The 12,537-nt window shown below is 55.0% G+C and overlaps 1 protein-coding gene across 1 annotated transcript in view; it reads left to right on the plus strand.

Annotated features, from left to right (window-relative positions):
* The first annotated feature begins 1,263 nt into the window (after positions 1–1,263).
* The window catches only part of MYRF (myelin regulatory factor), a 52,457-nt gene continuing 41,183 nt past the window's right edge, over positions 1,264–12,537 (plus strand). The window contains exon 1 of the mRNA XM_065636903.1: positions 1,264–1,309. Coding sequence (XP_065492975.1) covers positions 1,264–1,309 — 46 coding nt within the window. The remainder of the gene's footprint in view (positions 1,310–12,537) is intronic.

A 12,537-nucleotide genomic window follows, 5' to 3' on the forward strand; every position in this document is an offset into this window, starting at 1 on the left:
ACGTTGCCTCAGGAGGTTTTGCAAGCAAGACCGGTGCACTGAGCTGGATTCTCAGGTCCTAAATGTGCCCGTGAACATGTTCTCAAGTGAAATTTGGGTGTACGGGGCTCTGTGCTCACTGGGAGATTTATTCCCGACCTCCTCATGCAAGATGCTCTTGCTGAGCGGGGATAACGTGCTGCTGGGAGGCCGGGGAACTGACCGTCAGGGCTTGAATCCTTAGCGGGAGCCTTTAATTCTGGGGTCTGACTAATACAGCCGAACATCTAACCCGGTACCGAGCGGATTTAGGCCCGGACTAGCGCTTAGGCTCTGCACAAAAATAAATTTTTTGCTTCCTTCCCATGCAGCTTGTGGATGGGGGAGGTGAGTGTGTGTGCAGGAACAAGGGGCGTGGGGGAACAGAGAATAACAATTGTCTTAATGGCAAGAGAGAGGGAGAGAGAGAAGAAAAAAGGGCTGTTGAGCTCTTTCTCTCCATCCCCGAAATAATAGACCTATTACTATCCCCAAACCTCAGCCCCCCTCCCCTCCCCAAGAGAAGAATTGGTCACTGCACAGCTGTGTGAGCGAGAAAAATATATTTATATATATAAGAGAATCTGCCCTTCTGAATTGGTTTGTGGGGACGGACAAAACCTCATTGTGCGCTTTATCTGCCCCGAAGAGAATGGACCCACAGTCTCGGGCTGGCAGGGGCTCTGCGTTTGGTTAACTGTGCTCAGATCACTGTAACTTCATTTAGATACTGTACTGTTATTTTTTTTTTTTTAATTGAGGCATTATTATTGATTGTAGGCACATCTGGGGAAGAAAACACAACTGTTTCCCCTTCCCCCAGCCCCCGTGCTGGAAGGATATTTGGGGAGGGGGGGGGTTATAGATGGGTTTGGGAGCGCTGCGGCTTGCAAAAGGCTGGGGGGGGGGGAAACAGTGATTTTTGGGGAGGTACCGGATTCCAGGGGAGCCCCGGGGGCGGGAGGAGGAGGAGGAGGAAGAGGAGGAGGCGGGGGAGGAGCGGCGCCGGGGCGGAGCGGCCGGAGCGCTCGGGGCCGCGCTCGGTTCCGTCGATGGGCAGCGAGCGGCCGCGCTCGGCGCCGGGAGCGGCTCCGGGAGCCCGGCGGGGCGCGGGGGGGCGCTGAGCGGCGGGGCGGGACGGGCCCCCCCGGCACGGACCGCACCGCACCGCACCGCACCGGATCGGAACGGGGGGATGCCCCGCTGCGGGCACCGGGGGTAGCCCGGCCGGTGCATGGCACAGCTATGGAGGTGGTGGACGAGACGGAGGCTCTGCAGCGGTTTTTTGAAGGTAACGCGTGTTGGGGGGTGTCCTATTTAATGGCAGCCTTTTCGCCACCTAGGACAGGCTTAAGGTGGCCCCTAGCGCCTCGTCCAGCCGCGCAGGGGTCCCTGAGCCCGGGTTGGGGTCGGGGTGCGTCCCGCACGGGCACCGCGGATCCCAAGCGAGCGCTGGGGTTGCGTTGTGTGGGACGTCGGACGCTTGTGTGCGCCCCAGCGGGACCTCGGGGTGGCCGTCACCGGCCCCTGGACCGGGCACAGCTTCCTGATTCTATCTCCGGCATAGACGTCGCTATCCCTGGAAGGGTCGGAGAGACACAGCAATGAGGTTCCCAGGGACGTGGGTTAGTGCTAGAGTTAGGTCGTGGTTGGACTCGCTGATCTTGAGGGTGTTTTCCAAACAAAGTGGTTCTACAGGGCCATGCTCTTGGTCCCTCTCTGCTCGTCTCAGCACCAGTGGCCTCTGTCCCCGTCCCCTGAGCTATAGCTGCTGGGCACAGTGCGTTGGGAACAGGCTCACGGCTCCACGCTTTGGTGGGGAAAACGCTCCTCTTTGCTCCAGAAGATGGCACATCCAACTCTGGTGGCATCCAGCGGACCCCCCATCTCATCAGCAGCTCTAGGCCAGAGCCCTTGGGACACCGCATGTCTGTGGATCCCAGTCTCCTTCCCATGGCTGCAAACCAAAGTCAGCTTTTACTGAAACCAACGCTGGAAAAGTGGTTGTAAAGAGGATTTGGCCTCGCAATCAGGCAGGGGTGAAATACGGCTGCTGGTGGCCGGGCTGAGCTGTATGTCTGGGGACGCGTTGGGACGCCGATGCCCTTTGTTGTTCCTCAGCTTGGTCTTGCTTCTCCCCGCTCTGGCTCTGCTGGCACGCTTCGCTCTTCCGTGTTGACCGTTGTCGCTTCTCTTCCTCGCTCATTGTCTTTGTTTCTCCCTTTGGTGCTGCGCCCTGCACCGCGTGCCCCTTGTTCCCCGGTGGGCTGTTTGCCAGGCGGGGGTTTTACTTGGTGTGGCGCAGGCGTGCCGATCAAGGGGGAGCAACGTGCCCGTCCCGACGAGGTTCCGTTCCATCAGCAGGTCCCGGAGCTGGTGGCAGAGCTGGGGCTGCTGGGGCGGACCGTGGGGAGCGGGTTGCGTGCAGGGGTCAGCTCCGGAGCTCGGGCTCCATCCGCGGTGCTCGTGCTCTGGGGCGGGAGGACTCTGTCCCTTCTGTCGCTTTGGCTGGTGGAAGGATTTAAGGTAGCCACGGCCCCAAGCGTGACAATATTTGAGAAGCGTTTAGACAATGCCCTCAGACACGTGGTGTGAATTTTGGGGTTGTCCTGTGCAGGGACAGGAGTTGGACTCCGTGATCCTTGTGGGTCCCTTCCGACTCAGGACATTCGATGATTCTAACCCGGGGAGGAGAGCGAAGATGCACCACACGGAGAAGATGTTCTCAGGAGCGATGCCTCAGCACCGCATCTCCTCTTCTTCCGAGGCAGAGGCATCCCCTGTTTGTTCCAGCCGTGGTTCTGGGTTCCCGGGAGCGCCAGGATTAGCGAGGAAATGACTCTGTGATTCTATGACGAGCATCCTCGCCACGCAGGCTCTCAGCGTGTGCTCCCACACGGCTTCTCCTCAGCCTTTGCGGGGCTCGTGTGGGTTTTAGGGTTTCTCGTGGACCAACCTCCTCAGTCCCACCCACCCCCTGTCCTCTGGGCGCCCGGCACCTCCCCGGTGTCCTCACAGCACTTGCTCAAAGCCCCGACGTTGTTTACAGGCGTTACACTTCAACTCTGTCTCTTCTCCTGTAGAAGTGGAATTTTTCTCCCTTCCCCAGAGCATCCTTTTACAGGGGGGAAGGTTTCTTTCTTTTTCTGTCCTGTTATTTCTGGGTGCTGTGGGTGATCCAGCTTGAACAAGGGGTTGGACAAGATGACCTGTGACAAGATTATTCTATGATCCTGCAATCTCAAGAAGTCCTGCCAAGCTCAACCGCGCTGGGATTCTTTCTTTTTCCTTCTTTGCATGTTTATCTTTTTGCTTCTTTCTGCCTTTCTTTCGAATTAAAACCACCTAGTCCCTGTGATAAGCGTGGAAACTGGGGCTGAAGGATATTTCTTATCCCCTGCTATTTACCTACTTGTAAAACTTCCTTTACAGAACTTCCCTGAGCGTCACTTTTTCTGTGGAGCCCCGACGTGGCCGTTTGTTTCGTTAGGGCAGCCGCATCCCTTTGGCGCTATTGAAGAGCATCTGTTTCAACACAGCGTTTGAGGGTGAGGGGGAAAGACGAGAAAGTTTGACCGCGAAGGATCGCGACTCAGTTCGGTTTATGCAGTGAGGGAAGAAACGGAGTTCGTTCCTTTAGCGCCCGTGTTAATCGTGGCGCTGGGCAGGAGTACGTGGCCAAACTGATCCTCTGCTGTTTGGAAGCGAAGGTCGGTGCCTTAAATCACCGGCTTTGCAGCACGGAGTCGGATTTGCCCTGGAATCTCGCTGTCCTGAAGAATTAATGGTTTCTGGATGTGTAATCTAGTGGTGAACAATAGATCTGTTAAAGATTATTAATTTACAGGAATAAATTCATCAGTAGAACTGATTCCTCACTACCCCATCACTTCTTTCAAAGGTGTCCGCTGATTCCTTCCTGGGGGGGACCTCATCTTTAAACCTCATTTTTTTCTTATAGCGGAATATTTTCCCTTCTCACAGATCATCTTCCTGCCAAGTGGAGATTTTGCACTAAGCGCATTTCTTCTTGCAGGCTGAAAACCCAGAAACAATTTGGGAATCCCCTTTCCTTTCCTTTGCTTTCTTCTGATTTGCGCGGGATCCCAGGCTGCCGTAAGCACCCCCGCCGTGGTCCCCAGTAATCCCGGTGTAACACTCCGTATTTCAAAGTGTCAGGCCAGGATTAACTGGGCTCTTCTCGCAGACTTTTGAGGAGGGGGGGCTGTGCTGCCGGAGCTGTGGAACAGTCGGTGTCTGTGCTGATTCCAAATCCTGGTGCGCGGCTGGCGACAGCGACAATGCAGCAGGTCCCATCCGCAGAGCGAGTGCTCCCAAAATCTCAGGTCCGATTGCCTGTTCCTCTGCGAGAAATGGACTTTTGTATTCATAAAGAGGGCTCTCCGCATGTGCACGGGCAGGATTTCCCTATTTCTCTGGAATGCAGCCGGTTGCTCTTAAGAGTGAGATCTGAGACACGCGGGGACGGAGGAGCAGAAGAATGATGTGAAAAGTCATTTCATCAAAAGCTTCGCTTTGATGTTTGGGAGGGGGCTGGGGAAAAACTAAAGGAGGGGAGATTCAGGCTGGACACGAGGAAGAAATTTTTTAGATTGAGGGTGGTGAGACACTGGAATAAATTGCCCAGAGAGGTGGTGGCTGAACCATCCCTGGAGACACCCCAGGCCGGGCTGGACGGGGCTCTGAGCGACCTGAGCTGGTGCAGATGTCCCTGCTCAGGGCTGGGGGGGCACTGGGGCAGCTTCAATGTCCCTTCAACCCAGCCTGTGATGGTTCTATGACATAACTTCACACTCCGGGGATGAAGATGCTGCGAGTGCGACTCTGGCACTCTGGCCTCGGAGTGTCCTTGAGGTGGCCATGTCCTGGGTTAGGGACATCGTCGTCGTCCTGGTTTCTGCTGGCACGGCTGGTAAACGTGTTTTGTGATGCTCAGCACCATCCTGCCCAGCTCGGGCGGAGAGCTGGGAACGCTCGGGGACATAAGCGTGGGATGCCGGGGCTTCTGGCCGCGGAGGCGCAGGAGCTCAGCCTGGTCTTTCCATAGTCTTGGGAGTGTTTACCCAAAGCATTTGTATTTTGTATCAAAGGAAAAGCAGGGAGTTGAAAGCGGCTGACCCTTGGCTGGCATCCTGCTAGAAACCTTCCCGTCCTCCCTGCCTACCCCTGGCGCAAGGGAAACGGTGACGCCAGAGCTCAGCTATTCGGGATCCCGCTCTCTCTCGGCTAATTTATGAGATAAGAGGCTGTTAAAGAATGTATATGGGGAAAGATGTGCAGAGCAGGGCTGGGGGGACGGGGGAGTGGGCGAGAAATGGAGAAAGAATTCCCAGCGCTGAAAGTTTGGAGGGTTTGGGGTTGAGCCATAGTTGGGAAAAGCAGGAGCTGGTCAAACAGAAAGGGCCAGATTTCAGGGAGGACGTGCGAGTCCCCCGAGGTTAATATATATAATTTTTCAGCGGCCGTGTGTCTGTCCGTGCTGCCCGGGGGGGTCGCAGGAGCCTCCGAGCCAGGAGTGAGCAACGAGCACCGGGTGTTTTATCAGCCAGGCAGCGAGTGTGTTTGTATTAGTGGGTGTTTTTGCCCAGAGGAGCGTGCGTATATATGTGCTAGTGGTATTCATGACTTGCTTGGTGATTTTTATTGTGTATTGTGGAGCACTTTATGTGTGTGAGTAGGAAACGCCGCTTCGCAGCCCTGCAGGAAGAGATCTGGGCTGTTTCCCCATTTTTCTTGGGTGAAGAAATATGAAAAGCTGGGGCTGAGGCGGAGAGCCGAGCCCAGGACTCACAGATCTGCACCTCGTCCGCTGCTCTGAGCCACAAGGGTCGCGTCTCTGCGTCCTGTGTGTCTGCAGGAGGGCTTGGGGGTGGATGGGAACAAGTGGAAAAAGACTTAACAGGTAAAACTTTGACTGATGTAAACCAGTGAAGCCGTGAGCTTAAGGGAAGAGGAATAATGGTTTGTCTTGCACCTCGCGGTGGGTGAAGCATCCCTGAGCTGGGGGGGTTCTGGTCGCGCTGGTGACCCCGCCTGTGAGTTACAGCTCGCGGGGGTTCCCTGGACCACGGGGACAGGTTCAGTTTCTGCCAGGCAGGAGATTGTGAAAAAGAGTCCCAGAGAAACCAGGGGCTGCTTTGGAGGCAGAAACCACGCACACAAACCGGGACAGCTGGCCCCACGGCTGTTTTTAGGCACCTGGGTTTGACACAGCAATGCAGCGGATCACAGCATCTAGTTCCTTTGAATTACTGGAAAAAATGGCTTTTTCTTAGGGACATGGTTTAGTGCTGGAGTTAGGCTAGGTTGTGGTTGGACTTGATGATCCCGAGGGTCTTTTCCAACTGAAATGATTCTATGATTTTTGGGAGCTGGGCTTCCCGCTGCCGTTCCCCTCTGCCCGTCCAGTGACTGTCTGGCGCTCAGTCTCCGCGTCCCCCGAATGCACCTTGGAGTCGACGCTGCGCCGGAGGGAGGATCGGTTTTTGTTTGATGTGGGACGAGTAAGGGCAGAGGGGAAAGGCTGGGAGAATCGCGGGCTCGGCGCGGAAAGCACGACGTGATCTCGGCCGCGGGTGCTTTGTGCCCAAACCCGGCTCTGGGGAGCAGCGGGGCCGGGGACGCGGTGGCTTTGTGGGGTGACAGGCCCTGCGGGGCCCGGCTGGCGCGGTGGGGGACGTAAGAGGCTTTGCGTGGGAGCGCTTTGCCGGCCCGTGACACAGTGGTCCTGGGGAACCTGGTACAGCACTAACACATGACCGTCCCTCCCGGTAATCCCCTCGCAGCCCCAAATGCCGGCGGGTCGCGGCAGCCTCCCGGCCTCCTCCCTGCACCTCCCACTCTTCGCTGAGAACAGCCAGCAGCGCGGGGAGCCGGGCGAGCCGAGCCGGGCAGCGCCATGACAGGCGGGGACAGCGGGGCGGCGGCGGGAGCGTGGCGCCGCGGCCACCATGCTCAGGACGCGCTGGAGCCGCGCAGGTAACGGCACCGACCGGCCCGGCCCTCGCACGCCTCGGCTTTGCTTCCCCTCCGTCTCTCTTTCCAGCGGGATCGTTCGCCGGTTCTCCTCGCTCTGCCCTCCGGCTCCGGCTTCTCCTGCCCGCCCAGCTTGTCTTGGTCAGCACGTGCCGTCAGGAGAGCGGGTAACGTGAGGATGCTGGTGAGCCCAGCTCCATCCTGGGGCTGAAGCAGAGGGGGGAAGAGAGAAAAACCTTCCCTTGAGCTCATCGCCAGCTCTCCGCAGCGCTCGGCCGCGGCCCAGGGGACATCCCTGCCACCTCCATCCCAGCAGGACCAGCAGCCGGAGGTTCCCAGAGTCTTCAGCCAAAGCGCTTGTCCCCACCTACAGCTGCCCGAAAGGCGGTTGTGGCATGGAGGGGGTTGGTCTGTTCTACCAAGGGGCAAGTGATAGGACCAGAGGAAACGGCCTCAAGTTGCGCCAGGGGAGGTTTAGATTGGCTATTAGGAATCATTTCTTCGTGGAAAGGGCTGCGGGGCATTGGAACAGGCTGCCCAGGGCAGTGCTGGAGTCACCGCCCCTGGAGGGGTTGGACAGACGGACATGAGGTTCTCAGGACATGGGGCAGTGCCAGGGCTGGGGGAACGGTTGCACTCGATGACCTTGAGGTTCTCTTCCGACCAAAATGATTCTGTGATTCTGTTCTATGATCTGCTTCTCAGGCCCAGGCTTGTGCAGAACAATCTGCCTTTTCTCCCCAGTTTTCCCCAAAACTCCTTTTTTTCCTGCATGAACAAAGGCCAGGAGACATCCAGAAGATGAAGCAGAGCCAGAGAGCTGTTAGTAGGAGGGTGGATCCCTTCAGACGTCTGATAAGGGCCGGGTTGTGATTCAGAAGGAGCGAGGTGTGCACGCCCCCGCCAAGGCTCCGTCAAGAGGTATTTTGCTGGTGTTCTGGTTAATGTATCTTGCACAGGTCGTTGTCCTGCGAGCGATGCCTGGACGCGGCCCCGGAGGAGGGAGTGGGGAGAGGTGGCCGTCGGGGCGGATTCGGAGGGTGTTGTTTCTGGAGGTGTGACGGGGGGATGGAAACGGGCACGGCGGTGACTCAGATATCCGGCTGACCCGCGCTGCTCCGTGCGCCCGGCTTGCGCAAGAGCCGCCGCCTGCGGGGACGTGGGGAAGAAACTCTGGCCGAGGAAGAGCCTTTTTGGGTGCTGGATGGGCAGGGTTTCCCTCTGTTCCCTCACCCTTGTCTGCTGGAGGCTTCACTAGGGCTGGGGTCAGAGTCACCCCAGCTGGACAATAACTTGGGATGACTTGGTTCCTGGGCATGGTTGGCCTCGAGAAGTGCCACCTGCCCAAGTGGCGCGTAGGGAATCGTAGAATCACGGAACAGTTTGGGTTGGAAGTGACCTTCAAAGGTCATCTTGTCCAACCCCTGCCATGAGCAGGGACGTTGCGGGGAAGTTGCTCTCTCCTATCATAGCTCAATGGGCTTCTCTCTGCTTTCGTCTCCTTCTCCACCTATGGTCACTTAGTGAGAAATAAAGCCAGAAGAGACCTTTTAAAGAAGGAAGAGGGATGGAACCCTGCTGTACGTGGCCTCTTCTAGTCAGGAACCTTGTGGATTCCTCCTGCTGGGACATGACCTGAGCGATCCGGAGCCAGGAGCGGTGCCAGGCTGTGTGTCCGTCCCTGGGCAGTGCTGGAGGTGTCTGTCCTTCCTCTCTGCTGCCCAGACAGGGTCCTAGGCCATGGCTCGATGTCCCACGTCCCTGGGGACTTCCCTGGTGGAGCTTTGCAGAGCAACCCCCTTCACCTCTTTCTAGTAGTGTTGCTGGTTGGGCTTGGACTTTGCACTCTCTGATAAGAACCCCGGTGCCTGAGGAATGATTAACTAACGTGTGCGGTGCCAAGGGACGGGGCAGCAGCTGGGGCTGGGGACACAAACAGGAACAGGCTGGTGGCTTTTGGGCCCAATGTGGTGTTTGGCCAATGCCCCTCCCGTGCGCCAGCTCATGGGGTGACATCCTTTAGGAGACAGAACCCCCACCAGGGCCTGCCCGGTGCTTCCCAGGCATGTACCAGATCTAGGGATGGACAGGGAGGGATGAGACCGTGTCAGATCAGCAGGACAAGGGAGGACACTGCTCTGTAGGGACATGGGGTGCTCTGACAAGTAGAGGCTTTGGACACCACACTTGGCTCTCTGGTGGCTTCCACCTTTGGTTTCATGGATAGGTGCCCTTATAGGGGTTCCAGCGGAGGGAAACAAAGATGCTGAGGGGTCTGGAGTATCTTTCTTATTGAGGAAAGGCTGAGAGAGCTGGGGCTGTTGAGCTGGAGAAGAGAGGCTGAGAGGGATCTGATCAATGGGATCAATATCTCAGGGTGGGTGTCAGAGGATGGAGCAGACTGTTCAGCGGTGCCCAGCGCCAGGGTGAGGGGCCACGGGCACAGACTGAGACACAGGAGGCTCCGTCTGAACATGAGGAGAAACTTTGCTGGGAGGTGCCAGAGCCTGGCCCAGGCTGCCCAGAGCGGCTGTGGAGTCTCCTGCTCTGGAGACATTCAAAACCCACCTGGGATCCTGTGCGATCTGCTCTGGTGACCCTGCGTGAGCAGGGCTGGGCTGGGGGATCTACAGAGGTCCCTTCAACCCCAACCATCCCTGGACTCTATGATTCCCACACCCCTCCTCATCCTCCAGACGTTCTCCCGCTGGCACCATTTGCCCCACGCAGCAGGGACAGGGGACATCAGCAGGGACAGGGGACATCAGCAGGGACAGGGGACATCTTCTGTGTGAGGCGGTGGAGATGGACACTCCGGTCAACCTTGTGCTCCCCGCCATCTTCCAGCACGCATGGAAGTGCATTCAAGGCACGTTTGAATGAAACGCTTCCTTCCCAGAGGAAAATGTAACGTGATCCTCAGGGTTCCACCACTTACCTCGCTGAACTTGGTCCGCTTGGATGTGGTTACTCAAAATGGCGAGAGGGAGATCGGGGAGAGCGACCAGCCCTGGCCACGCAGCCGAGATACCGGATTCGTTGTGGAAGGAGGGCAAACGCTTGCGGATTTTGCTGGATGTTTCTCTTTCACATCCCAGTTGCTGTGACAGACCAGTCACAGGAAAGCTGGCATCAGTCTCTGCAGTGCTTAAAATTTTCTGAGCCTCTCTGGGCTTATCCTACGTTTTCTTTTTTTTCCCCCGCTCTTCCCCATGCCTTTTGCTCTATCCAATCTTCTTTCCTTCAGCTGCTCCCATCGTTTGTTTGCAGCGTATCGGAGGAGATGTGCTGAACTATGCCCTAAGTCATTGCAAACCGCATCAGTAGGAAGAGAGAAAAAGCAACCAAGCGGGGCTGTGATCGCGGAGCAGCGTGTGGTGTGAACAGGGACCGAACGGACAGGAGCGCCGTGGGGTGGGACCAGAAATGCGTAAGCGATGCCACGAGCCGCAGGCTGGCTTTGGGGAGATCTCTGACTTTTAAAAACAGGAATGAAAGCAATTTTTGCTGGAACCAAATGATGGGTTTTTTTTAATAGAGTCTATTGCCATCACCCCGGCGTTGCAGGCAGGTGTTATCTTGGGATGCTCGCAGTGACAAATCTGCTTTTCTTACCCAAGGAGAAGAAGATAATAATTGGTGGGGAGGGGGTGGGCATGGGGCAGGGTTTGTGGAAGGCACGGGTGGGGGTTCCAAAAGAGCTGGAGCCCCAATTCCTGTGAGTTTTCTCTCTGCTTTGGTGTCAAGGCCCACAGACTGTGCTGAGCTGCTCTGGCTTGCACCCTTGAGAAGTGGATGTAATATAGAGAATACACTCAATTTCATCTGGAATATGAAGATTCCCTTAGTTTGTGTCTGACAATACTTATTAATTGACAACTATAGTTTATGACTTTTAATCCCGTGTGCTGATGACAGCTGACTGCTGGAAATCGAGATAAACAGAGATAAACCCAAGAACTTATCAGCTCGTTTGATCTTGGCTTATCTCTTCTGTTGTGACAAGCAATGGTTATGGACATTGATTCAATAAAGCACTAAAAAGTGCGCTTTGGCTTTATTGGAAATGAAACACCTGCTTAAGTAAAGCAAAAGCTTGAAAACTGAGCACTCTAAGGGCCATCGAGCCATTTCATTGTTGGCTGCTTGCTGATAAAACAGAGTGTTTCACAAAGATGGACCCAATTTCAATTTACACTGCTTGGAAATTGGGTCCATCTTTGTGAAACACCCTATACAGAATCAATGTTCTGCTCCTTGTAAGAGCAGAAACTTTTTTTGTTGGGTTTTTTTTTTTTTTTTTTTGCTGATGATGTCCCATCCAAACAAAAGTCTTGGGTCAATGAGAAGTTCTGGGGACGGGAGTAGGAGAATTTCTGTCCATCTTCCCTCCCTCCGGTTTTAATTCAGTCCTTGGAAAGGGGGGTTGGAATGGAGAGGTGGATGATGAAAAGTTGTCACACGCAGCATAGTGGAACGTGTACTGATAATTGATGTTTCAAAACACGTCTCATTGGCGTTGGAGGGCTGAAGGGACACAAGGAACAGCAGCGTGGGGACCTTGCAGCCTGGGAACGGGCTTCACAGCCCAGAGAGAGAAGTTGGAAGCAATTCCTTGTCAGGAGAACATGATGTGTAGGCTGAATGCTTTCTGTTGGCTCTCTGAAGGAGACAAGTAGTGGGATTTACTGGGTTTTTTTGGTTTAAACCTTTTTCTCTGCAGTTTTGGAAACCAAACCCCACTGAGAGGGAGCTTTGAGAACTAGATGGTGGGAATGGGATGGAGAAAGTTGGTCTGATGTGTTTTGTGGTTTGTGTTTTCAGATGCGGGTTGATCAGCTGGTGGACGATCAATGTTAGCAAGCGAAAAGGGGAAAAGCTTTAGGAGTTTTAGGAGGTTTAGGAGTTGTAGGAGTTCAGGTTGCTCCCTGGGGATAGTTCCAGCCTGAAGGAGACTTGTGGAGTTCTCTGGTTTTGCAGAGCTAGACGCCAAGTTTTGTGTAGATGTTGCTGCTTTGATCAACCTGTTGTTTAAATGGGTCAGGGTGGGTTTTGTTGGTTTAGGGCTTTTGTCAATGCAAGAGAGATGCGTTAAGTGGGTTTTTTTGCTGTTTTGCAAACATTATAGCGCTCAGTAAATCCAGAGGCTTTGTGTCCATGAGCTGTTGGGAGGTCTCGTGTTGTTAAGATGTTTGTCCTCACTGCTGGTTGCATTGCAGCAGGACTGAGCTCCGAACCTCTTGGGACTGGCAGCAGGAGACCTGGTTTTCCCTGCTTTGAAAATATCCTTTCTTAAAATAAAGTCACTTAACTGAGCTTCAGGTTAGAAGGAACTATTGGATCGTCTTGCCTGGTCCATATAACAGCTCTGAGCAATGCAGAAACCATGGAGGAATAACAGGTTTGATGTTTTATTTTACTGCCACAGAGAATTTATTGATGAGATTGAGGTTAACATTCTAGCTTTTGCCAGGAGAACTGTGGAGCTTCATTTGGTTTTGTGTGTGTGTTTCATTTGTAAAA

The sequence above is a fragment of the Caloenas nicobarica genome, chromosome 5 (assembly GCF_036013445.1).
Source record: "Caloenas nicobarica isolate bCalNic1 chromosome 5, bCalNic1.hap1, whole genome shotgun sequence".
Taxonomy (NCBI): domain Eukaryota; kingdom Metazoa; phylum Chordata; class Aves; order Columbiformes; family Columbidae; genus Caloenas; species Caloenas nicobarica.